Here is a 25,769-nt window from a genome sequence, read left to right as displayed (position 1 = left end):
TCAGCCTATGAAAACCAATTTTCCATAAAGCTTGAAATTTGATCCCTAACTTCATAAACAAGCATAAATGTATAAAATCGATTAACACAAGTCAATGACGTTTGAAACAATATCAATCCAACTGATTTACTCTTTGAGAATCATTTAGAGTATATGCATCCAAAGCACTTAGCAAACAAGATAAGCACTATAGGCATCTATAGAGAGGAACTTACCATATCCAAGGTCCTGAAACTTTTCTTCGAGAATGCAATGACCATAGGATTTAAAGAATGGAATGGACAAAAAAGTTTTTCTTCATCTTCACTGTCAAAATTTTTATAAGCTATCTTGAACTCATGTTGTGTACTGAATGCCTTTTGTAAATTCCCTAAATTAGCAAGACCACATATTTTTCCATTATAAGATTCAGGACTAGGAACTCTCTTTTGGCGCAAGGAACGTTTTGAGAACAACCCGTGAACCATCTATAAGTCGCGAATTTCATGCTCTACCAGAAGTTCCAAGGGCAGAGAGGACTAGTCCTTCATTGACCGAAAGAAGAACATGCGGCCTTGCTACATCACCCCGAGCAATCCATTTGGCCATGAACTCAAGAGCATAATTAGTTAAATCACTATTACCTAGTTGCATTGCAACATCTGCAATATAATTGCACGTCCGCCAAGGAAGGCATAACGATTTATTCTGATCCATTTTCTAACATCCACAAACTCGAGGTCAACAATGAACCCTAATCGGTGATTGTCGAATCAAATAGATGTAGGAATAGCTGGTCAAACGAATGTACGTTGCATCTCTCCATAATCGATACCAAGGTATCTAGCCTCCCGTTATTAACAAAACTATGAACACAATGAGAAAATGCATTTATTGACAGCATGTATTCCGATGTCAATGCCAAATCTATGTACTTCAGAACACGACTATTTTCATTTGTAGAAAGAAGCACCGCAATAGCCAAGCCATACGACAGGTCGTCATGCAAAGAATACTTGCATTCACGCCCTCTCTGGATCATCATGACACGAAAAAATTAAAGACTTATCAATAGAACAATAAACTTTATAAGGAACTACTCCCTCTGTCCATTAAATGTTGTCCAATTTTGTCATTTTGGTCCGTCCGCGAAATGTTGTCCACTTTGCTTTTTTTCATTTTTTGGTAAATGGACCTCAATTTCCACTAAATCATTACACTCACATTTTTTATACAACTAATATATAAATGTGGACAAATGTGGACAACATTTCGCAGACGGAGGGAGTGATTCTTATCCCCCTTTGTTCCTAATTAATTGGCACTAATTCCGTTTTTTGTCTCCCCATTAATTGGAACTCTTACTACTCCCTCCTGTTTTGGTTGATATACTGAAAAGCATATTTCGAGCATGTTGCATGGATAGAATTGTTTGTATACAATAAGCTCTACAATCCACTTTTAATCCAAGGCGCGAAGAAGTAATTTATCGCATTTGTGATTGTTTATGCATTTATAAGATGTTTCTTAAACATTTAAGTGTATAAGAAGCAAAACAAGTCTAATTCTTCTGTAGACTGGTCATGAACGACGTTCATAGAAGGTGACGCAGTCGGTCCTTTATAGAAGAGAAATAGAATTTCACAACCTGGATAGGCTTTAACTACATATCGTGAAGGTAACGGTTGAGATAAGTTTTTCTTGTTATTAATTGTAAGACGAGGTCTCGGTGATTGTTATTTTTTAATCATTGTTGATATAGCATTGAGCATACGATATTGATTATGCACTACATTGATTTATCAAATGGTGCGAATTTTCCGCAATCCAAGAATCCTGATATCTTGGGTAGTGGTGATCAATTTCTAGAAGTGCTAGTATTATTATTGCAATGAAATCATGTGCTGGGTGAGTCTAGTTTGATAATACCCTCAAGAGGGCGTTCGAAAAAAAATTTAATATTCAGAAACCCGGCCGATTGGAATTTATCCTAGAATAATAAATAAAGATTTTGAACTAGACAACTCTTGGAAAAAAATATTAATTAATTAAAGTCAAATAGCAGACTTAAATTAATTAATAGATATTTATATCTTAAACACGGAAAATAATAAATTAAAGAGAAAAAGCTCGGATTACTCGTAATTTGGAATTGGACGGACAATCAATATTATTTTACTGTAGTGGCTGATAATAATATTCTGTTCGACTTGTATTAAATTGAGGCTCAAATTAATTAGTAAAAGACCAAAAGGTTTGGCCCATCATAACTCTATATAAAGGAGATTAGACAGAAGAAAAATTAATTCATTTTATTGAAAATTTCGTTCTCTTCTCTACAGGTTGAACGTGTTTTTCAGTTCTCTCCAGAACTGAAAATCTGTCTTCTTTCTAATCAAGCCCTTTTCGATGATGACAAGTTTTGACCACCCAAAGGTTATTATCTTAGTTCGGGATACAGATTAGAAGATTCGTGGTTGAGTACGAAGAACATCACGTGGAGAAAGAGCAAGCAATCGTCTGATTCTTTGGAGAATCAGATCGGTAATTCTAAACCGTAGGAATTCATGAATTAGGGTTTAAATTCCTTAAGCATGAATTAATGTGCGTTCTTGTATGTAATTGATTATTTAACATATGATTAATTAATCTCATAATCTGTCAAATAGATCAGTAGATCTGATTTGTTTGTTTATGCATGTCTTCCGCTGAGCAAGGAGCACCAAACCCCATCGCTTTCGTCCCAACTAAGTTAAGAAATTGTATTGAAAAGTAGGAGAGAGGAATAAAGTTGAAATGATAAAGAGAGAGTAAAGTAAATGATAGAATAAAGTAAGAGTGATTGGATGTTTTTTTTTTGTTAAAGAAGGAAATGATTCAAATTAGTTGGTCATCTCACATAGGAATACGACTCAACTTAGTTGAGACAGATGGAGTACTACTTTTGGTAATAGACTCCTCATTCTCTTCACTCATTCACTCACATTTTAGTACTCTATATAATTAATAGTATTGATGCACTATTTTTTACCACTAAATAAACCTGCAAGTATACAGAGTATATACAATATACCTAAAGGTCAGTACCGGATATCGAATACGGGGAAGACAAACACAGCTATCTTGTACTAAAACTCTATTACTATTTGGAGAACCAAGAGAATTTTGAAAACTTTTGAAAATAGAAAATAAGTGAAAGTAAATAACAACTAGATGCAAATAAAACACGGAGATAAAAGATAGAGATAAGGGGAATTCGAGGGATGTGCGTTCACAGTTATGGTTATACAAATTCCAAACTACAATATCCTAGCACAATTATTACTTTGATAGGACGAGTCACCTAACTTATGCTCATGCGATACAAACGTTGATTACAATACTATGGTTGTCAATCCTAACACGTAACTCCAAAAAGTTCTTAAGACCCTTGAAAAGTCCCCACTCTCAATTAACAGTGTCGTTTTAAGGGAAGCTAACTGTAGCGTCTACTAAGTGAATCTAACTCGCTAGAACTCTCTCACAGTTTTGAAGCAAACTATATTAAATCATACATAATTGTGTCACTCAATAATGTAGCATCAAGAATACTTAGGGAAGAAACAAAGTAAAACAAAACGGATATTTAATAGAAAATTGGAATTGTATAACCAAAGTCGTTACTAACACATCCCTAGAATCCTATGAGTTTAGTTATACATAATGGAATAAGCTAAACATATAGATTGAAGGGAAGACAATTTGAATATAAAACTAAAGCAAATAAAACCCGTAGGTTATATCCTTGTCGTTCTTGATGTTCTTGAAATCCTTTTCCAACTCCTTGCACAATGACGTACTCTAGCTTAAAGTCTCTGGGAATTATTTTTGCAAAAACAATCTCTAATTTGATGAAGCTTGAGGTCTTATTTATAGGAGAAAGTCAATCCTCATTGTAGAAGGAAAAAATCTTCAAAATATGGTAAATCTTGGAGCAGATATAGGGCGAATCGGATTCGCCGCCTTTCTCTCCGGCGGGCAGCCGCACCTTGGTCGGTTCTGTCCTTTCGGCGCGGACCGCCGCATGACTTCCGACGGTCGCTGGACGAGACTTGATTCCAAGCCTGAGTTTCCGAGGCGAGCCGCTACATAGCTCTGACCGCCGGGCGCCGGCAGTCGCCCTACAACGTTGCGATGGTCGCTGGTCACCGTCAGGACTCCAGATTTTCAGACTTTGCGTTTTGACTCCTTTTTTCAGCTCAAATACGCATATTTCTCACAAAACACGTCAAAATATCAAAATAGATCAAATATGCAAATAATCGACATGTAAAGTGACTTTGACATAAAAAACGGACCAAATAATGGCCTTAAAACCGTGCAAAATCCGAGCGTATCAACTCCCTCAAACTTACATTTTTTGTTTGTCCTCGAACAATACAATAAAGACACAAGAATAGACGCACAGAATGCACAAGGACTAGACGTCGTCATTGCCTTAAAAGATGGAAGAATAGATTCAACATGTATTAACGCAATCAAATCAAGCAAGGCTTATTAGTGCACTTACATTACAAACTCGTGGAACACCTTGAATTCAAGCGCTCACATGTGGCAAACTTCCAAAGATGGGAAGTGTTCTTTCTCTCACTCTCAAAGTGTATAAAGGTAATGTATATAACACTCAAATCATGCATCATGCAAAGTTTACCATAGGCTTGCTCAAAGTCTAATCCCTCCTCTACTAGCTGTGATTAAGCATCAAAAGTCTGAAAGGTCTTTATCTTTGGTTGTAATGTAGGCTCTTTGGTAGGTGAAGAATATCTGGCTAAAAAGTGACTAAATATAAAATATCCCAAGTAGCGTTACAGTGACTCCACTTTTCTAAAAATCCAAGACACTTTTAATACTTTATTTTTCTCCTTCAACTCACTTTCCAAACCTTTAATTTTTCTTTTTCTTTTTCACAACCATTCACACTTTTTCTTTTTCTTTTTTTTTTATTTCTTTCTTTATCATAAGCATCCTTTCTAAGATCAATCACATAAATTGAATTTTCACTTTTTTCACAACTTGTAGTTTCTTTAAATTTAAGCACACAACCTTTATACTTTCTTCCTTATCTCTACAATTCCTTTACAAAATAAGATAGCAAAAATTAACTAACCCAAGGAATTGTCCCCATTATTTTGGCTTCCAAAGAATAGGCTTAAAGGCTCAAAATTGGCTCCAAAGGGAAAAATTTTAAAAAATTGAGAGGGTCGAAAATTTTGGATAGAAGTAGGCTAGAAAAGATGGCCAATTGACGGACGAGGTTTTTTATGGCAACGACTCTTGTGTGTGCGTGTCAACTGGCAAGGAGGGTGCCTAGACCTAGCTGTGTCGTTGGGTCTGTGCCTAAAACCTCTTGTCAACAAAAATACCTCAACCCACTTCTACTGGCTAGTATAGTGGAGTAAGGATCGATCCCACAGAGATGGATGTAGGCGAAGTGCAATTGCAAAGACATTTTGGAAGGATTGGTTTGCTACCATGCTTTTGGGGTTGAGCTTAAACTAGGCATGAAATGTAATGGGACCTATATCTAGAGTAGGAAACTTGAACTTGAAAACGAAAATAGAACATATACTTAAACTGCCCGGTAGGTGAAAATGAGACCTATACCCCTCCTGACTAGTAGGTCAGGGTGGACTCTAAATGCTGCATGCTAAAAGAAATTAAAATGCTTGTGTAAACTAGGGTGCGAGTGTGCATGTGAAAAGCTACTAGATGAAACTTACTAAAAATGGCTAGACAAAAGGCAAAGGGAATCAAAGGACTGGCTGCTGGATTTGCAGAAAAGCTGAAAAAGTTCAGTACAAAAGCAAAGAGTAACAAAAGCAACATATCTTTGATTGTGACATTTTCTACTTCACCAAGCTAAACTAACCAGATCTAACAAACTCCATTGATGAATGCTCAAGCTCAAAAATTCGTAAATGCAATATTTAACTTGAAATCAAGAACGAAAGCCAGAAAAACTGAGATTTACGCATACTGGTCAACATGATAGGGTGACAGAAACAAGCAGAAACAAATTCCATGCATTTTATGAAACTTAAACCGATTAAATCTTGTAAACATTTAAGGAAAAACTAGATCTAACAAAGCTAGGCAGATTCAAGCACGTAAACTAAAATCTAGATATTTAAAGCAATAACAAAGCTGAAACTCAAATAAAATCATAAAAACTTAATTTCATTCAAACATTCAAACCAAAATATGCTTCAAACAGATTAACTACTGAAATCCGAGACAAATGCAAGTAGAACAAGTTCTTAAACTAAGAAAGCATTAAAAGAAAGCATGTAAATGGCTGATGGCTTCTTCTAAAACTGGAACTGGACTACGGCGGCTGGAATGAATCAGGCATGATGACTCTCCGCCGGCAGGTGGCCGGAATCTTCAAGGCAGGCTGCTGGATTTAGAGAGGAACTAAGAGCTAATGGAGCTATTCTCCCAAAAAAGTGAGTAGTGTATTTCAAAGTTGTGATAAAGTTCCCCTATGTTCAGCTCCTATTTATAGGGTGGCTTGCCCTAAAATCTAGGGTTGCCTCTTCATGCGAAATGACAATTTTGTTCCTCTTTAGTAGTTGATTGTTCCAAGAAAGTCCTTCCTTCTCGTGTCCAGTTCCGTGGTATCCATCCTGGCCAGTTTGCACCTTTTCTGCTCATATTGACTTTGCACACCGTTTGCTTCTTTTTCACTCGAATTTCTTCCGTTCCTTTCCTCCTGATTTAGTACCCCAACCTGCACACTTTAGCAACTATTTTGCAGATATTATCCAATAAAGCACGTTATACTGACCAGTAACCAAGGCCTAGAACGAGACTCATCACCAATCATCCTCCTAAATCAACTTAAACACTATGTAAACTTAGGCAGACTAGGAGCAAGTTCTAGAAACATATACACGAATACAGATAAATCACACAAGAAGGATATTAAGGCTCAAATCTCACAAAGTATATGCATGATTCAAGGCGAACAAGCAATTCACTAATTATGCACCTTTCACCAAACCATCAAATCAAGACGTCAAGCCACGATTAAACATGGATGGAATGTAGTATCATCAGCAACTCAGTCTAAAGTGTGTCCCTAAGCATGCATGTTTCTAAGTTCTTCATGCTAAGTTCATGACATGGATTCAAGAAAATATTTTAGAAAACAAAATTCACCTACGGGGTTTTGAAAAACAAAAACAAAAACTTAAAACAAAAAGAAAACCCTAAAACAAAAACCTAAACTCACGGTCCACCACTTTATCCCCCCAAACTTATTTACAACAAAGTGTAAAATAAGTTTGTAGAGTCGGTTGGGACGTGAGTAAACTACTGAAAAGAAAACATACCTTGAAAAATTTCGAGTAGAGGTCGGTTGGGAACTGTGCTCAAGTGGCGGTCCGCCGCGGCCTGTCTGGTGGTCGCCGCATATCGTCAGATTTTTCCAGCGTTCAGGTGGCGGACCGCCGCAACACTTGCGGCAGTCGCCATGTAAGGGTCTGAACCTGCGAAAAAAATTTCAAAGCAGAAAATTAAACCAAAAGCAAAAATACTTTAGAATTAAAGCAAAAATTGTCAAAAACATAAAAAGAAATTGTCTTAAAATATCCAAAAACATGATACAAATGCTCATTTAAAGTCATTGAGCTTGACTTTTTCAATCTTGAGGAGGTGGAGGGAAACGGGCGTTGAGGTCGTCGAACGCGCCAATAAGATAGGCGATGTCGCCACTCATGGTTTGGCACTCTTGTCGAGCCTCGGCGGCCATCCGTTGGAGCTCTTCAATTTGTTGACGTTGATGAACGTCCTCTAGCCTTTGTTGCTCCCAAAATTGTTGCTTCGCCATGCGCCAATCGTCTTGAACCGTCCATCCTTGGCAGTTGTAGGCATTCTCCCTTTGTTGCTCCGCCCAACGGTTGTCCCAAGTGTTGGACATATTTTGCATATAGGAGAAAATATCCCCTAATTGGGCGGAGGTTGGCTTGAAACTCATCATTGGGACTCGGCCTCCCGCGGCGGCGGTTCGCTCTAGTCCAGCGGCGATGTCCTTCCACTTCTTCTTGATGTTGGGGCGGCGGTGGTGGCGGCACTCCACTTCCTTGGGCATGTGAATGCTCTCATTCCTCATTATAGTTGTCAATGGAATCGAAGGCGGAGTCATCCTCGGGTTCAAAAACGGGAATGCGAGAAGGGAATTCCTCTTTTTAAACTCCCCATTGATGGGGTTAGCCTCAATGTCTCTCCGGTGGGCGGGCGTGTCGAGCTTCCAATTGGCTTGGTTTGCCCAAACATCGACCTTAGTCAACTGCGGAATTGGAACGGGAAAGTGATCCCCCGCCGTCAGCTGCGACCCCACCTTCGGTCGTAGATTTGATCCGTCAAAGAGAAGAATTGTTGGAGGAATTGAGACACAACTTAGAGCGGGCGCAGCAAAGGATGACGGAATCAGAGAACAAGCATCGCCGGCACGTAGAGTTTGGGGTCGGTGATCGCGTCCTTTTGAAGTTGCATCCGTACCGTCAGCATTCGATAGCAAGATCGATGTCGGCTAAATTGGCTAGGCGTTATTATGGTCCTTTTGAAATTATCGAACGAATCGGTCCAGTAGCCTACAGATTGCGTCTGCCTGAGGGGAACCGAATTCACAATGTTTTTCATGTGGGTCTTTTGCGCGCGTTTGTGGCAGGGGGCGACACAGAGCCTGCTGTGGTGTTGCCGTCGGAGTTCTTTGGGGATGAGCGTGAGCCGAAGGAGCATGTGTTGGCGCGTTGGTTGGACGAATCGGATTCCCCGACGTGGGAGCCATTGGACGTTATACGTCATCGATTTCCTAATGTGCTCCTTGAGGACAAGGAGGTCGCTATGGAAGGGGGAGTTGATACGATACAACCTCATGACGCAGAGCAACAACCAGCTGTCGACGAGTCAGCTGTGGAGTCTCAAGGTGAAGGACGCGATTTAACGGTGGTGCCACCGTCGATCGCCACGACGAAGGGCAAGAGGAACGTGCGTCGGCACGACGAAGGGCGCTGGAACCACTCTCGGCCATCGAGCAACGCCGCCGACCGCCGTTAAGGGATTTAGCCCTTAACAAGTTCCAACATGATTATCATATGCAATACTCAAATTGGATTGACTATGAATCGAGTGGTCAGCCGCAGTCATTATCTCACTTTGATTATAATTATTGGCCATGCCAGCCACCATCACACCCATACCCAACCGGAGTAGGTAGGAGGGAGCAGTTTACCATCGCCCAATTTGAGTCCTGCGTGGGGCAACTTCGGGCGCAGCCGCGACCTCCACCAGACCCACCCAACGGAAAGCTGCCGTATGCGACGCATTACCAGCCGGACAAGTCCCAGCTGATAGAAATCCATGGGTTCCATCCTGAAACCAATTGGTGATAGGAGGAGGGCCCATGAGACTTATATACTAGTTTCAGTTTTCTCTTAGACACCGATGTGGGACAGTCATATGTTATATTTTTTAGTTTCAATTGCCAACACCCTCCCTCAAACCCTTCAAGGTGAACCTTGGAGGGGTTGGACTTTTTTTTGATCGATTTTGGACCACTTGGCCCAAATTTTAAGTCAAGATATACTGCTGGGTCAGTCATTTTTTCGGTTTCGGCCCAGATATACTGCTGGGTCAGTTAAATTTGACCCATAGTCGGCGACCCGCTCTGATACCAGACTCCTTTGATTCTGGGTTGAGTAGTTTCTCGTTGACGGACTCCCGTCTGACTAATCCGTAGGCCTTCCTTGCTGTTGGAATTGGCTCCATATTGAGGATCTCCCTCTTGATTTTGCCGTATCTGTGGTCGTCTAATGCCCACAAGAACTGGTACAATCGGTGCCGCTGAGTGTTCTGGTTGTACTTTTCAATACTGGACGGAGTGTCCATCGGGTTTGGATCTCTGGTATCGATTGAGATCCAGAGATCTTGGAGTGTCTGCCATAAACCCTCCAGTGATAAGTTGCCTTGTTTGATGCTATATGCTTGTCGGTGCAGGTCTGAAATCTGGAATTGGTCGGCGCCGCTTCCATACGTCGTGGCTAGACTATCCCACAAGTCGTATGCCGTTTCGTATTGGGAAACCTCATTGACTAGGCTGGCGTCAATATTGTTTATAATCCAGTTGAAACAACAATCATCCCGCTGCTGCCATCGATTGTAGTTTGGGTCTGTCGGTGGGAGAGGATCTGCAACTCCAGTTATGTGAGATGCCAGACCTTTCCCCCGGATCCCCCTCCTCATCAGTTTCGCCCATAGGGGGTAGTTATCCCCGTTGAGCTTTTCTGCTAGGCGCACCTCGCCTAGTGATTCAATAGATGAAGGCGGTTGGTTTGGGTTTTTCTGAGACATACTTAGTCTCATGAACTCAGCGAATTGTTCGGCTGAAAGGGTTATTGGCTGGTTGTTTTTCGGAGGTGTTTCAGGTTCGGAATCTGACATTTTGTTTGGCTGTGTTTTGCAGGTTCGAAAAAAAAAGCCGGGAAAGGTACTCGAGACTATGATGATAATTTTCTGAGTCTCAAGCCCGAATTAACCTGCTCCGAATACGGAATTGGAGCGGGCCTCGCCGTAATCGACAGAAATCGGGCGCCCACATCGCAACACCACCAACCACCGAGAAACGCTAACTACCGGAAGGAAGAGGATAGGAGCAAATTGGTATGCAACCACTGTGGAGGGAAGAAACACACCAGGGATACATGTTTCCACATCCACGGATTCCCGGAGTGGTGGGAAGAGATGAAGAAGGCGAGGCAGGCCCGAAATGCAAGCCGAAACGGCGGAGGCAACGGAGGCGGAAGAGCATCAGCAGCCGTCGCTCTCGACCGCGACACCTACACCGAGAATCCGGTGGGCGGCAGCGGCGGCAATAACGGCGGAGAAGTGAGGACCACGGAGGAGAAGCCCAAAATTGGATCTGTCTCCATAGCACGGACATGGTCAGAAGGTAATTCATCGCCCATCGCCGGCGAAATGGCCGGCGAAATCACCGGCGACAGTAGCGGCGAAATCGCCGGCGAATTGGGGGAGAAGAAATTGGGGGAGGCGGCTAGGGTTTCTATCGAGAAAGTGGGGGAGGCGGCTAGGTTTACAAAAATTAAACAACCCCAACTTTCGGAAATTGCAATCCCGGCCCCCAGAAACCCGAAATACCACTTGATACCCCACCCTAAAATATCCTCTCAGAAACCACCCCTAAACTCCCAGAAACCCCATACTAACCCCCACCGCCCCAAACCCTCTCATATTGAACCCCACAAAAACTCTACATCTCAGATTAAACCCCAAATTGCAAAAACCTTGCAAATTACACCCCAACAATCAGTCCCAGTTGAATATCAGCCCTCCATACCGTGTCGGAACTCATTTGATGCCTTAGCCTGTTCCTCTACATCCGTGTCGGGCCCGAAGGATCCTCACTGGATCTTTGACTGTGGGGCGACGGATACAATCTCCTTTGAGGCCTCAGATTTTATATCTATCTCCACGGCAAATAAAACCTTTGTCCAGACTGCCAGTGGGGACCTAGCACGAGTTATGGGGGCTGGCACAATTAATATTTCGCCCACTCTACGCCTCTCTAATTGCCTCTATGTCCCGTCGTTATCACATAAATTGTTGTCTATTAGTCATGTGACAAAAGAACTGAACTGTAAATTACTAATGCAACCTCAATTTTGCATGTTGCAGGATATCAAGACGGGGACGATAGTTGGGCGTGGCACTGAGCGAGGCGGACTGTACTATGTGGACGAGATAGCCCAACAGAGTACTGCAATGATACTGACTCCCGGACCGACAGAAAGACAGGCTTGGCTATGGCATCGTCGGTTAGGACACCCGTCTTTAGGATATTTTCGACTTATTTTTCCTGAATTAGCTACTTCTTTGAAATCCTTTCATTGTGATACTTGTGTACTAGCTAAAAACCATAGACATTCCTTTAAGTTGAACAATACGAGAGTACAATCTCCTTTTGCTTTAGTACATTCTGATGTTTGGGGTCCTGCTCCCGTCACTGGGGGGCACGGCTTTCGGTATTTTGTGTTGTTTATTGATGATTACTCCCGTATGACCTGGATCTATTTTTTGAAAAATAAACATGAGGTGTTTGATAAGTTCGTAGAGTTCTATAATCTTATTCAAACCCAGTACAACCACACTATCCAGATCCTTAGATCAGACAATGGGGGGGAATTTGTCAACAATAAAATGCAGGAATTTTTTAAACTAAAGGGATTGGTCCACCAAACCTCGTGTGCGTACACCCCGGAACAGAATGGAGTGACTGAAAGAAAAAACCGTTACATCCTGGAAATTACCCGAGCCCTCTTAATTGAATCCAAAATTCCAAAATCCTTTTGGCCCGAAGCTATCGCTACCGCCGTCTACCTCATAAATCGTCTACCTACCGGGATTCTTCACTTCAAAACACCCTTAGAAATTTTTTCACAACACTTTGAAATCCCATCCTCCTTATCCCTTGAACCCAGAGTTTTTGGTTGTTCCGTCTTTGTCCATATCCCTAAGCACGAACGTTCAAAATTTGATCCCTGCGCCCTCAAATGTGTTTTCCTTGGCTATGGAAAAAACCAAAAAGGCTACCGATGTTATGACCCACACACCCGTCGGATGCACACCACCATGATGTGACTTTGTAGAGGGGGAATACTTCTACAGCCAATCCAGTAGTCAGGGGGAGACACAAACCTTCGGAACATAGTCCAAACAATGACCTCCTAGATTGGCTACCAGATATTGAAAACCACCACTTAGGGGGAGAGCCACATCCAGGGGAACACCAGACAGGGGGAGAGTCACAGCCAAGCCCTGTCACAGACGTTGGTCCACCTGAGGAAGTGAGCAGCACCGCCGGGCCGTCAAGTCCTATAATACAGAACGACGAACAAAGTGACATTGTCCAGCCGTCAACCCCGCCTTCGATTCCTGAGGTAAACAGTTCAGATTTGAATAATATACCTTCGGATCACACTAATCTTGATAGGGGCAGTACTGGGGAATGTGGAGCTAGTGGAAGAAATGGAGATACAGGAGATCCATATGAACTACCTCGGAGAATTACAAGAGGAATCCCTCCTCGAAGGTACTCACCAGACTGGAAGGGGAGAAAGGCAAAATACGCAATCCAATATTGCTCAAAGTCACCTATCAGAAATGGCTCGGGCCTTCGAAGCTGCCTTATATGAGGAAGAAAACATTCCACAGTCATTTGATGAGGCAAACAAACATAAGCATTGGAGAGAAGCCATGAAGAGGGAGATAGATGCCCTAGTAAAGAATGGCACATGGGAGAAATGCACATTGCCAGAGGGAAAGAAGCCAGTTGGATGTCGGTGGATATTCACCATAAAAAGAAGAGCAGATGGTTCAATCGAGAGATATAAGGCGAGACTTGTGGCAAAAGGGTACACCCAAGTGTATGGAGTAGATTATGAGGAGACATTCTCCCCAGTCGCAAAGATGGATACTGTGCGAGCACTATTATCTGTAGCAGTGTGCAAAGACTGGTCACTACACCAGTTCGATGTGACGAACGCCTTCCTCCATGGAGAACTAGAAAAGAACAAGGAAGTTTACATGGAAGTCCCACCAGGATTTTCTGAAGAATTTGGACGAGGAGAAGTCTGTCGACTACGAAAAACCTTGTATGGGTTGAAACAGTCTCCACGGATCTGGTTCGGGAGATTCTGCCAAGCAATGTTCAAACATGGATTCCAGCAAAGTCACTCAGACCACACGCTCTTCACAAAAAGGAGAGATAACAAGGTAACATGTCTGATTATTTATGTTGATGACATGATTATTACTGGAGACGATGTAGAAGAAATCCAGAGGTTGAAGGAAAATCTATTCAGAGAATTCGAGATGAAAACCTAGGAGCACTCAAATACTTCTTGGGGATTGAAGTGTTACGATCCAGACACGGAATATTCCTAAGGCAAAAGAAGTACGTCCTAGACCTATTGACAGAAACAGGTCTCCTCGAGTGCAAGCCCGCTGACACTCCAATGGTTCCCAACCATGGCTTGAAAATAGAGGAAGGAGCAGAGCTGGCAGACAAGGAAAGGTATCAAAGACTGGTCGGAAAGCTGATCTATCTCTCACATACTAGACCGGACATCACATACGCTGTGGGTATAGTAAGTCAGTTCATGCACCAACCACAAGCCAATCATATGTAGGCCGCATTGAGGATAGTACGGTACTTAAAAGGTACTGTAGGTTATGGAGTATTCCTAGCAAAGAGAGAAGACTTGGAGATTGATGGATACACCGATGCTGATTGGGCAAGCAATCCGGTGGATAGAAAATCTACAGGAGGTTATTTCACCTTCATCGGAGGGAATCTAGTCACTTGGAGAAGCAAAAAACAAAAAGTTGTAGCTCTGTCAAGTGCTGAAGCTGAGTTCCGAGGAATGAAGAGTGGACTCATGGAGATTCTGTGGTTGAGGAGATTATTGACAGAAATTGGTTTTCCGCCTACACGGAAAAGTCAGTTATTCTGCGATAATAAGGCGGCCATTAGTATCTCAGAAAATCCAGTACAACATGACAGAACGAAGCATGTGGAAGTTGATCGCCACTTTATCAAAGAAAAATTGGAAGGAGGCATCATTGAATTTCCCTTTGTTCGCTCAGAGGAACAGCTTGCTGACATACTCACCAAAGCTGTCCATCCAAAGGTCTTCAACGAAATATTGGGCAAGTTAAGCATCGGAGATACCATTGCTCAACTTGAGGGGGAGTGTCAAGACATAATAAAAGAAGAGAAGATTACAGAATTAATGGTGAAGAATATTTGATTGACTAGGATTGATACCATTACATATTTTCCTAGAATAGATTGATTGTATTTACCATAGATAGAAAATTCTCACACCTATATAATAAGGTGATGAAGTCTATTGTAATACAACACAGAAATATACAAAAACCGATCTTCTACTCCCAAACGCTTTCTCAATATGAGTTACCCTAACCTCGCCTCTCTCGATTACCATCTTTAAGACCAGCAGCCGTCGTCCTACCAACCAGAACCGTACCCACCACCGTCGCCGTACAGGCAGCCACAGTTCGCAGTCATGGACAAGAATCCGCACGCACCGCTGCCTCACTACTAACAATCAGCATACCAGAACGTGGGGTATCCACCAGTCCCTACGACTCTGCTATATGATCAGCAAACACAACCCCCGTCCGGCTAAACGGCGCCGGCATTCCAACCCCCACAGTTAGCAGTCATCGCCCATCTAACGCAATCAATCGACGTCAATACATGTGGCTTATCAGCCACACCACGAGATGCCATATGATCAACCAGAGTGGCAGTCCCCTTTTCAGCCACTGCAGCCGGTCCAACCACAGCATGCAACCTGCTGGGATCCACCCAGACAGCAGCCGTCACAGCTGGACCCAGCTCCACCGTATGGGGCGCCGAGTTACGGACTCCCTACCTGCTGGGATCCACCCGGACAGCAGCCGTCACAGCTGGACCCAGCTCCACCGTATGGGGCGCCGAGTTACGGACTCCCTACCTGGGACTATCGCGTGCAACAAGAACGCCACGCATATGATCAACAACAGTGGCAGGATTGTTACAATCAAACTAAAATGGAGATACCTGCGGTTCACACCCCTTTGTGAAGACCAGATGTATCAAGTCAGACTAGTGGCTTGCCAAGTGATACTAATGCCATTGGGGTAAGTAGAGATAGCAGTCCCGATTTCAATTTGGGTAAGTAGAGATAGCAGTCCCGATTTCAATTTGCTCAAGGATCGCAGCTTCCCTGAGAGTGATAGAGTTCAACGTGAGCAACAAGACAGATCAACTAAGGATGAATGTCAAAATAGGAGTAGCACAAATGTCAGATCCTCGGTTAACAATACAAAACCTCCAAGCACGAGTTTTCAGAGCACGGCAAAAGAGATTCCTAAGTCCAATTTTGGACCTAGAGCTTCGGATTCTGTTGGGCTAATGAAGTTCGCAAAAGAATTATCTAGTCCTCTGTGATCTTAGAAAAACACTACAAAAAAAGTCTATATTACTGGCGGATTTTACTGGCGGACTATTTCCGTCAGTAATACTGGCTGAATAGTGGCGGATAATCCGCTACAACAGTCAGTGGCGGAATACTGACGGATCTGTGGCGGATTTTAATTTGCCCATAGCAGTGGCGGATTAGTTCCGCCAAAAAAATCATTTTTCAATAAAAAATATAAATATAATAAATAATAAAAAAGAGTGGCGGATTTCCTCCAATTATTTCCGCCACTGTAACAAATCTGAATTATACTAGGGCACACTTAGAATTCACGCATTTATTCAATTCACTCTGCGAAATCTTCCCGTCGTTGCCGTCGCCACTCCAGCCCGTCGCCGCCGTTCGCCGCTCCAGCTCCGTCGCCGCCGATCGCCGCTCCAGCTCCAGCTCCGTTGTCGTCGCCCACTGTGCTCGATCCACGCTGGTGCCTCGGTGTCCTTACGGTTGATATAGGGGGGTAAATTTATTGTTCATTCAAGCTTCAATATCGTTGTTGTGCAACTCAATTTTGAAGTAACATTTTCTTTTCCGAATCTGAATTAAATTAGGGCACAGATTTACGCTTTTCATTCTGAGTGCGCGAATCCTCCCCGCCGTAGCCGTCGCCACTCCAGCACGTCTCCGCCGTTCGCCGCTCCAGCTCCAGCTCCATTTCCGTCGCCCGCTCGCATTTCGCAACAACCGCGGTCGCCACTGCCACCATGGTATCCTTGTTTATCCCAGCCTTTCTTCGATTCTCTATTTTCTCATTTAACATTTGTTCGTTCTCATTCCTTGCTTGTCGACATAACAATTGGTAAATTCTGCCTCTTCTCTCTGAAGTGGCGGAAGAGAAGCCTGCGGTTGATGATTTCAAAGCCCTTGCCATAGTTGAAAGTAATTCCCTTAAATTCGACCTCTTAATTGTAATTCAGGCTAAATTATTGCAGGAATTGAACTGATTTTCAGTTGGTTCAAAACTATCGATTTTCTTTTCTGCTGAAATTTCGACGTTATTTTGGGGGATAAGAGGAACAATTAATTTGTGAAGCATTTCTGTTTTTATTGCCAGAGCCTGAAGAAATTGAGGAGAGTAAACGTGAAGGATCTATGGGCAGAGGTACTCACTCTCACAGATCTCATTTTGCTGGAAATTCTTGTCTTGTGAAGAGAGTGAGAAGTCAAAAGCAGAAAACAAGTGAGTGCTTTCTTCTTCAATCATGAAATCTTTATTTTATTTTGTCTTGGATGCTATGTTTATTTTTTATTCCGTACATAATAGAAACTTAGGACTGTAGAAACTTATTAGTGTTAGTGTTGCCACCATGAATGAATGATTATTTTCTTCCATATTAAACTCTCTGTTAACTGCAAGTCTTTATGAATGAGTGAGAAGCTTTTTATGTGAAAATGGACTTGCCTCTTGCTCGTTGTAATGATGTTAGCATGCATGATATTTGCTTCATGACTTTTTTCTAAGAATTAGGCTTGGTGCCTCCTTTCTTTTCTCTCCTTGCTCACTTTTTTCTCTGAATGCTCTCTGTTGATGCATCTTTGTGACATCTTCTTGAAGAAACATCTTATATGAAGTTAAAATTAATGATGTTAAGGTGTTATTTTAGTTTCTTTTTCTAAGTAATGTGCTATAATTTTTTTTAAGGTTTTACTTCATCCAGCAATCTTTGATGGAACCTAAAGTAATCCATTAAAAGTCCATTACTTTTTTTTGTCTTTTTACTTTATATGTTTGGATCCTTATATTCTAATTAGTTTAATTTCTTCAATTTTAGGCTGTATATTTCTTACACATGCCCCTATGCTCATTTTGCCCAGAGAACAAGGTCCACACATTTGAGTTATTTTAGATTTGATGATAGTTGAAAACTAGTTGATTTCAAGTTATTTTTAGATTTTTGTTTGCATTTCCCTGTGTAGGATGCCATCACTAGATTTTTGTCTTGACTTGATTCGATATATTGATCAAAACTTCGAAGGCCCTTCGCTTTTTCCTAATGTAAGCTCATCTACTATGTTCATATCACATATTTGGTGTTTGCCTTACTACTGCGCGACTGAAGCAGATAAGTCGTTTGGAAGCAACATATCCGATGCTCATTACAAAGTTTGTTTTATGCTGGGATGAACATAAGTGGTACTAATGGGGAGGTTATCCCAGGTTAGGTATCTTTCCTCAGTTAATCTTGTTTCATAAAATACACACAAACACATTGCCCTTAATAGAATACTAATGTTGCTTGATTCTTGCAGTGGGGGTTTCAAGTTGGTCCAAGTGTTGGGATTAAAGCCGGAGACCACATCTGGTGCGCAAGATACCTGCTTGAGGTACGCCATTGTTTATAGTAAATTTCTTGAGATCAATAAACAAAATTGGGTTGTATTTCTTGACAGAGAATTGCAGAACCAACTGGAGTTGTGCTCACTATAGATCCAAAACCAATTGATCTACTGTCAATTTGATGGTAGCTAGCTAATCTATTCTTGATCGTTTGATGGTTTAGGGACTGGAACGGAGCAGAATGTCACACCTATTACAGGTATTGTTGCCTTGTTGGGCTACTGCTACAGTTAAATTTTTAGTTAATTACTTATGCATGAGTTTGTGTGTGTTCTTTCAAACTTCAGCACCCTGAGCATGAGAGAGGAATTTCCAAGTGAACCATCAGCGCATGCGGAAAAGAGAAACGAGCGAAGGCTGACAGGAAAACACGAGACTGCCCGACCTGAAGATTATTCTACAAGAACATAACGTTATTTTGTTATTAACTAAGTTTTAGAATTTGCACTTATACTCAATATTATTAAACTTTGGTGTTATGAGTAATTTTGAGTAACTAACGAGTATTCGAGTATCTATTGTTACTTTTGCCATGAAAAAATTATTTATTTATTTGTTGGAAAAATTATCTCCAGGGTGGGTGAATAAAAATAAATAAAATCAAAATTTCTACTACAAAATATAGTGGCGGATTCATCTGCCACTAAATAGCATTATATGTTAGTGGCGGAATAGTGGCGGAATGTGAAGTGGCGGATACAAATCCGCCACTAACAATGGCGCTCCAAATCCGCCACTATTTTAAATTTTTAGTGGCGGAATTTCTCTGGCGAACTGTTTTCCGTCAGTAAACCGTAGTGGCGGAAATATAAGGTTTAGTGGCGGATATTTCCGCCACTAAATAGCGATTTTTTTGTAGTGAAACTATATGAATTACTCCCTCCGTCCCATATTAGGAGTCAGTTATAGTTATGGCTCGGGTTTTAAGAAAGAATTGATGTGTGTAATAAATGAAGTGAGAAGGTGGGGTGTGTAATAAATGAAGTGAGAAGGTGGGGTGTGTAATAAATGAAGTGAGAAGGTAGAATGTGTAATAAATGAATTGAGTTGGTTGAAAGTGAGTCCCTTTTGACTTTTTAGGTGTAAAAATATGTTTAATGTTGACTTGTTAGACAAATTCATTAAATTAAGTTTTAGGTGTAAAAATATGTTTAATGTTGACTTGTAAGACAAATTCATTAAATTAAATAAACTTAAGATTTTAAATGTTTCAATATGATTAATAAAAACAACAATTAAGTCACCTAAAAGGTGAAGAGGCCATCGGCCAAAATTTAACAAAACAAACAAGAGGGAAACAATTTTTTCATTAATTCAAACTCCAAAATTAGGAGGGAATTAGTACAATCCATGGAGGGAAAAATCAAATGCTAAGGTACACCTATAAATACATTCACTCCACCATTACTATCAACCACTTCTAATCTACCTACCAAAAAAGAAAGCAAACATATTTATAGCTAATTTACCCTCAGAAAATTCTCATCATTGGGCAATGGAGATGGAGCAAGAGATGGAGGAGGAGATGGAGCAAGAGTTATTTGAAGAGGAAGATCAATTTCCAGAGGCAGAACAGTTTCCAGAGGCAGAGCCTCTTCAAGAGGCAGAGTTTGGGCAAGGGTCGAGGGCCTCTCTGAGTTTGAGCAGCCAAGAGAAGAACCTTATTGTGCAGTTCCTTCAACAGCAATGCCGTGCTGGAGCACTTCCACATGGTTCATTGAAAGATGCAGCCAACAAATTCAAAGTGCATCCAAGGACAGTCAGCCGCTTATGGAGGATAGCCAGTCATCAAATGGAACAAGGAGAACCTGTTGTCATGAAAGGAAAAGCATCAGGTTATACCAAGACAAAAGGTAAAATAGACCTTGATGAAGACAAGTTTAGACACTTGTCTATGCTTGAGAGATCCTCCATAAGAAAACTTGCTATAAAGATGCAAGTTAGCAAGACCACAGCTGGCAGATGGTCCAAGGCTAACAAGATAAGACCACATACAAATGCCATCAAGCCTGCACTCACTGATGCAAACAAAATTTCAAGAATGAGATGGTGTCTGACTCATATTCAGCCAACCATAGCTGAAGGTAAGCTTCTCTATCATGCAATGCATAACATTGTTCATATTGATGAGAAATGGTTCTACATGACAAAGACTTCAGACAGATACTACCTGTTGCCGGATGAGGATGAGCCTTACAGGTCTTGTAAGTCAAAAAGATTCATCACTAAAGTGATGTTCATGTGTGCTGTCAGTAGGCCAATGTTTGGCAGTGATGGGCAGACCATCTTTGATGGTAAAATAGGCATATTTCCATTCACAGAGCAAGTTCCAGCCAAAAGAAAGTCAAAGAATAGGCCAAGAGGGACACTTGAGACAAAGCCTATCCCATCAGTTAACAAGGAAGCCATGAGAGAATGTCTCCTTAATCAGGTTTGTACATTTCTTTGTTTCACAATGCTATCAGACATTAGTAATGTCATCACTTAGTCATCTAAGCATTCAATCACAAATCATGCACAGATTATTCCAGCAATCAAGGCTAAGTGGCCAGCCAATGCAAGCAAGGAAATATACATCCAACAAGATAATGCCAAACCCCACCTCACATCCTCTGACTTCCAATTTGAGGCTGCTGCAAGTACAGATGGTTTTAAATTCCATCTAATTAGCCAACCAGCCAACTCCCCAGATACTAATGTGCTGGACCTTGGATTTTTTAGGGCTATACAGTCACTACAAGATGACAAACTAGCCACCAATATAGATGAATTGTTGGCAAATGTTTGGAGTTCTTTTGAGGAACTCACACCACAAACTCTGAACAAGGTTTTCCTAACATTGCAAAGCTGTTTAAGCAAGATCCTAGAAGTCCATGGGGGCAACAACTACAAAATACCCCACTTGAACAAAGATAGGTTGAGTAGGACAGTGGGGCTTCCAACCTCACTTGAGGTTGAAGAAACTCTTGTAAGGGGCAGCTTGGAGTATCTACTACTCCCTGAGAATGATGTGGGTGGCTCATATCACATAGGGCATCTAAGCACTGTGTTAGGGTTGTAGATAGGGCACTTGGGTCATGGGGTTTACAGTATAAGCATCAAATTAGGTTGGTGTTTAGGATGTAAACTTGTTTTTTGGTTTGCAGCCTTTATTTTGGGTTAGGGTATATAGGCTGCAATATATAAGCTGCAGTATGTATGAATTGCAAGTGTAACTGCTATAAGTGGGTGTTTTTGTTTAAAAACCATCACAAAAGGTTCATCATATGCCCTAAGACTCCAAACCATGAAAGGGGTGGCTTATCAGAGCCTCCACACCATCAAAGGGGTGGCTCTAAGCACAATAAACCAACCAAGGCAGTGTATACACATAATAGCATGCATCTCTCAGAAAATTTTCATCACAGAGGACCAATCACACAAGATCAGAGCCTCCAAACCATCAAAGGGGTGGCTCTAAGCATCATAACCCAACCAAGGCTGTGTATATACATAATAGCATTGCTAATCTCAACAAAATTTCATCACAAGGCACCAATCTCACAAGATCAGAGCCTCCAAACCATCAAAGGGGTGGCAGTAAGCATCATAACCCAACCAAGGCAGTGTAGACACATAATAGCATGCCAATCACACAAGATCAGAGCCTCCAAACATTAAAGGGGTGGCTCTAAGCATAATAAACCAACCAAGGCAGTGTGTACACATAATAGCATGCATCTCTCAGAAAATTTTCATCACAGAGGATCAATCACACAAGATCAAAGCCTCCAAACCATCAAAGGGGTGGCTCTAATCATAATAATCCAACCAAGACAGTTTATACACACAATAGCATGTCAAACGCTCACAAAAAAGTCATCACAGAGAAACAATCAGACAAAATCAGAGCCTCCAAACCATCACACAAGATCAGAACCTCCAACATAGCCAAGGCATCAATATTCCTCAATCAATTCCATAGAAACAGCCTCCAAACCCAATACAGGGGGTGGCTTACTCAGAAAAAATACTCACAGATTAGAGGAAATCTTTCATGCTAGGCAACAACATCAACAACATTGCTTTCTCATTCTCGGTGTACTCCACCTTTGATGAAGACGGTGGTTGAGCTTTAGAGTCGGCAAAGGGGTGGGACGGTGGTTCTGTTTCAGAGTCGTCAAAGGGCAGGGACGGTGCCTGCGTTTCAGACTCGTCAAAGGGCAGGGATGGTGCCTGCGTTGCAGAGTCGTCATAGGGCTGGAACGGTGGTTGAGATCCTTCAAAGCCCTCAGACGGTGGTGGGGTTTCAGATCCGTCGAAGACCCCAGCCGGTGGAAGAAATTCAGATTCTTGGACGACCTCAGATGGTGGAGGCGTTTCAGAACCGTCAACGCCGCCAAACGGTTGTCGATTTCCCGATCGGTGGTACAAATCCACCGCTCGTTCGATTTCCCACCGGTCAAGGACCTCCGGTGGTGTTTCAGGGACGATTAGGGTTTCTGACGATTCAAAATCCGGGGTTGCAACCCATTCATCGGCCATGAAAAGGCAACGGTGATGGAGTAACGGCGGTTTTAGAGAGGCGATTAATCGGAGGCGGGGATTAGGGCTCCGTTCTAGATGAATCGGAGGCGACGATTAGGTTTCTTCTAGATCGAAGAAACACAGTCGGGAGAGAGAGAGATAGATGAAAGTCAAATGAGGGTAGGGTTAGGTGGGTTGGGGGGGTTGGGGTTAATTAAATGTTTGATTTTTATTTTGGTTTATTTTAATGTAGGTAATGGCATTTTTATGTAATTTTGATGAAGAATGGGGTAAAATTGTATGAACAAATATGGAAAATACTAAAAGTGACTCTTAAACTGGGACGGACTTTTATGGCAAAAAGTGACTCTTAAACTGGGACGGAGGGAGTATCATGGAGCGGTGTGTAGCTCTTTTTGTCTGACTTTGTGGAGACTTTTCTTGGGATATGCACCCTCTAATTCAGATAGAAGGGATGGAGTGCTGAGAAGAATGAGCATGGAGTGTATTGACCATGTTGCTCAATATTATGAGATTGCTGATATACTTTGCACATATGAAGAGATTGGCATGCTTTGTTCGATTGCTTGATTCTGTTGCAGAGAGGAAGGAGGACATGAATTCTATTTGAAAAATCAATTGAAGAAGTGAAAAAGGTTGTGACATCATTCAATGCTGCTCGAGTGCCATCCCAAGATGTTAGTTGAGAATTGTTGGGATAAGAGGAAAGGTGCTTACACCGGTTTCCATGTAATTACAATGACATCGCTTGACACTAATGCTCGATTGATACCTCCACACATCAATGACACACTGTGCTTGGTAATTAGTGATCGTGTTGACAAGCATCCGGTTTTAGCGTTGAGTTATCACGAATCCAAGGGTCCTCCCATGGTGAGTTGTGATGTTGATGAAAAAGGGAGACACTCGACTAGTCGGTGTGTGTTAAATCGAGGAGGGGATAGCTCGTCAAAGATTCTGTTCGCGACGCTCTTTGTTGTGTCGTGGTTCCCACCTTGAAGACAAGGTGAATTTTAACCGTGGGTGAGTTTGATACTGATATATCTATAGAAGATCCCATAACACTATTATTTCATATATTATTGATTTATTATATCTTTCCCATATATCTCTTAGGATCTTTATTATTTTGTTCACCAAGTTAGGTTATTCGTAGGAGTATTATAAATAGGATCTATTGTTATTCTCTTGAATCAATCAATGAAATCATAATTATTTGTTTTTTATCTTTATTTAGTTTTTTGTTTAAAATTTCCGATCGTCGACAGAACCCGGCTTCTCTGCGACTTTGTTTATCTTGTTCACTTGATAACTATTCTATTAACTTTTCACTATATTTCTTGAAACTTGTGCCAAATCAAATTGGTGCTAATTAATGAGGGACGGAGGGAGTATTTGACAAAGAAAAGGAGAAGTCATGAAGTAGCTTGCAGGATATTCATATTTACTGAATTCATGAAATTAAAATGTGGAAAAATAACAACACTCTCCGGAAACTAAAGCATGAAAGCAGCCGTAACAGAAGATATGACATTGTTCTGGGACATAACATCAACTCACCTCCATCGAGTTTATGGTTAGTAAAAATAAGAAACTAGCTGATTCTATAGCATAGGCAAATCTGGTTCATTAACTTCATTTAATTAGAGTTAAACATCCAAACGGCAAAAGAAGAATGATTTTTCTCTTCATAACCCACATTTGAAAAAAGGTCAATAATTTGATAACTGCATAGCCTTGAGCACAAGATTGAACGACGCCGTATTTGGCGCTACCTCAAAATCATTCATTTTCTTGACGAGATCGATGAGCTGCGCCGTAAAGATCGACTTCTGGCTTGTTCGGTTTCCCGCTTCTATCTAGCGATTTGATCTAGAGCTCAAAGAGCTGCTTCCGATCCTGCCATCGCTGCTCTGTGGCGTCATCCATTCGACAAACTGATCGATCATTCCATTCGCGATTGCGCTCGCCCCAAGGGGCTTAGGCTGAGGAACCCGAGGCTGGGGGAGGTGGAGGAGGTCGCATTCCGCCAATTTTCAGTGTGGAACGTCAGCCAGAGGAGTCAATTGCTCTTGCTCATTGCTGGACGGAGATCTCTGAGGACCCGATTGTAGCCAACAATCACGAGGGCGGTTTCTGGGGCGTATCACAAAAAGATACGAACATGTAAAGCCCGCAGGTGCCCCGGCACACCAGTCCGACGATCTACGCAAACATTGGAAACGCCTGGTGTATGAGTGTGCTAAATTTCACGATTTCTACAATGGCAATGCGAGATGGTTTAAGTAATGGGAGATATATCTGCAACTAAAGGATTGCCCCAAATTCATAGGGTTAATACGTTGTGTCAGGAAGGACGAGCCGGAACCCGAGTACTTCTGAGGCTGTGCTTCCGTTGTTTTTTATTATGTTTTCTATTTTTATCTTTTTTTTTCTTTAATGTATGATGTTTTATTATGTTTTTAAATGAAAATTTAATTTGTTGTATATTACGTTCTCTTTTGATTACACAAACAATTAAAAGTGAAGTATTAAATGAAATGTTCATGATGCAAAAATTCAAAAGACAAAGTATATGATCAAAATCATAAAATGAGCATATGTTCGGACTAGTTTTGGTCTTTACTCAAATGATTAATTTTGGGTGAAGTTTGTGATTCCTAAAAACTTTGCTTTTATTATCCGTATAGGTATAAATTTGAATTTTAAAAAAAAATACCATTAACTAATTGAAGATGTACCCACATTTGAGGAAGGGAAAATGTAAAATTCAATTAAAATGAATGAGGCATATTTGGGCAAACTTGACTTAAACAGATTAG

The 25,769-nt window shown here is 41.5% G+C and overlaps 2 protein-coding genes and 1 pseudogene across 11 annotated transcripts; 2 read left to right on the top strand and 1 right to left on the bottom strand.

Annotated features, from left to right (window-relative positions):
- LOC125210568 (pentatricopeptide repeat-containing protein At1g26460, mitochondrial-like) lies at positions 1-24,896 on the bottom strand (annotated as a pseudogene).
- LOC125213962 (glutamine synthetase, chloroplastic/mitochondrial-like) lies at positions 16,308-18,934 on the top strand. Of its 10 annotated transcripts, none has more exons than XM_089066300.1 (9): positions 16,308-16,542; positions 16,634-16,961; positions 17,137-17,262; positions 17,855-17,905; positions 18,000-18,078; positions 18,146-18,245; positions 18,333-18,407; positions 18,584-18,619; positions 18,708-18,934. In XM_089066300.1, exons 6-9 carry the CDS (start codon positions 18,223-18,225, stop codon positions 18,829-18,831), a joined length of 258 nt encoding a protein of 85 aa, XP_088922426.1. In that variant the 5' UTR covers positions 16,308-16,542; positions 16,634-16,961; positions 17,137-17,262; positions 17,855-17,905; positions 18,000-18,078; positions 18,146-18,222; the 3' UTR covers positions 18,832-18,934. The 10 variants fall into 10 exon arrangements, with proteins under 10 accessions (XP_088922426.1, XP_088922428.1, XP_088922429.1 ...); XM_089066302.1 differs by having other exon boundaries at positions 16,308-16,789; positions 16,908-16,961; XM_089066303.1 differs by having other exon boundaries at positions 16,308-16,789.
- LOC148931252 (uncharacterized) lies at positions 19,929-21,481 on the top strand. Its single transcript, XM_089067035.1, has 2 exons — positions 19,929-20,851; positions 20,942-21,481. Exons 1-2 carry the CDS (start codon positions 19,934-19,936, stop codon positions 21,479-21,481), a joined length of 1,458 nt encoding a protein of 485 aa, XP_088923161.1. The 5' UTR covers positions 19,929-19,933.
- Positions 24,897-25,769: the final 873 nt, after the last annotated feature.

This window comes from Salvia hispanica, chromosome 3, assembly GCF_029641045.1.
Source record: "Salvia hispanica isolate PSC_SH4W2 chromosome 3, Shi_PSC_v1, whole genome shotgun sequence".
Taxonomy (NCBI): Eukaryota; Viridiplantae; Streptophyta; class Magnoliopsida; order Lamiales; family Lamiaceae; genus Salvia; species Salvia hispanica.
The sequence above is the reverse complement of the archived record's forward strand: the minus strand, read 5'-3'. Positions and strand labels throughout refer to the sequence as shown.

What these genes read in the sequence shown, in the direction of transcription:
- LOC148931252 (XM_089067035.1), top strand. Translation starts at nt 19,934, where the DNA reads ATGGAGGAGGAGATGGAGCAAGAGTTATTTGAAGAGGAAGATCAATTT. An exon ending in GAGAATGTCTCCTTAATCAG is followed by an intron (nt 20,852 to 20,941) that starts GTTTGTACATTT and finishes AATCATGCACAG; the next exon opens with ATTATTCCAGCAATCAAGGC.
- LOC125213962 (XM_089066300.1), top strand. Translation starts at nt 18,223, where the DNA reads ATGGGGAGGTTATCCCAGGTTAG. An exon ending in GGGAGGTTATCCCAGGTTAG is followed by an intron (nt 18,246 to 18,332) that starts GTATCTTTCCTC and finishes TGATTCTTGCAG; the next exon opens with TGGGGGTTTCAAGTTGGTCC. An exon ending in GCGCAAGATACCTGCTTGAG is followed by an intron (nt 18,408 to 18,583) that starts GTACGCCATTGT and finishes TTGATGGTTTAG; the next exon opens with GGACTGGAACGGAGCAGAAT.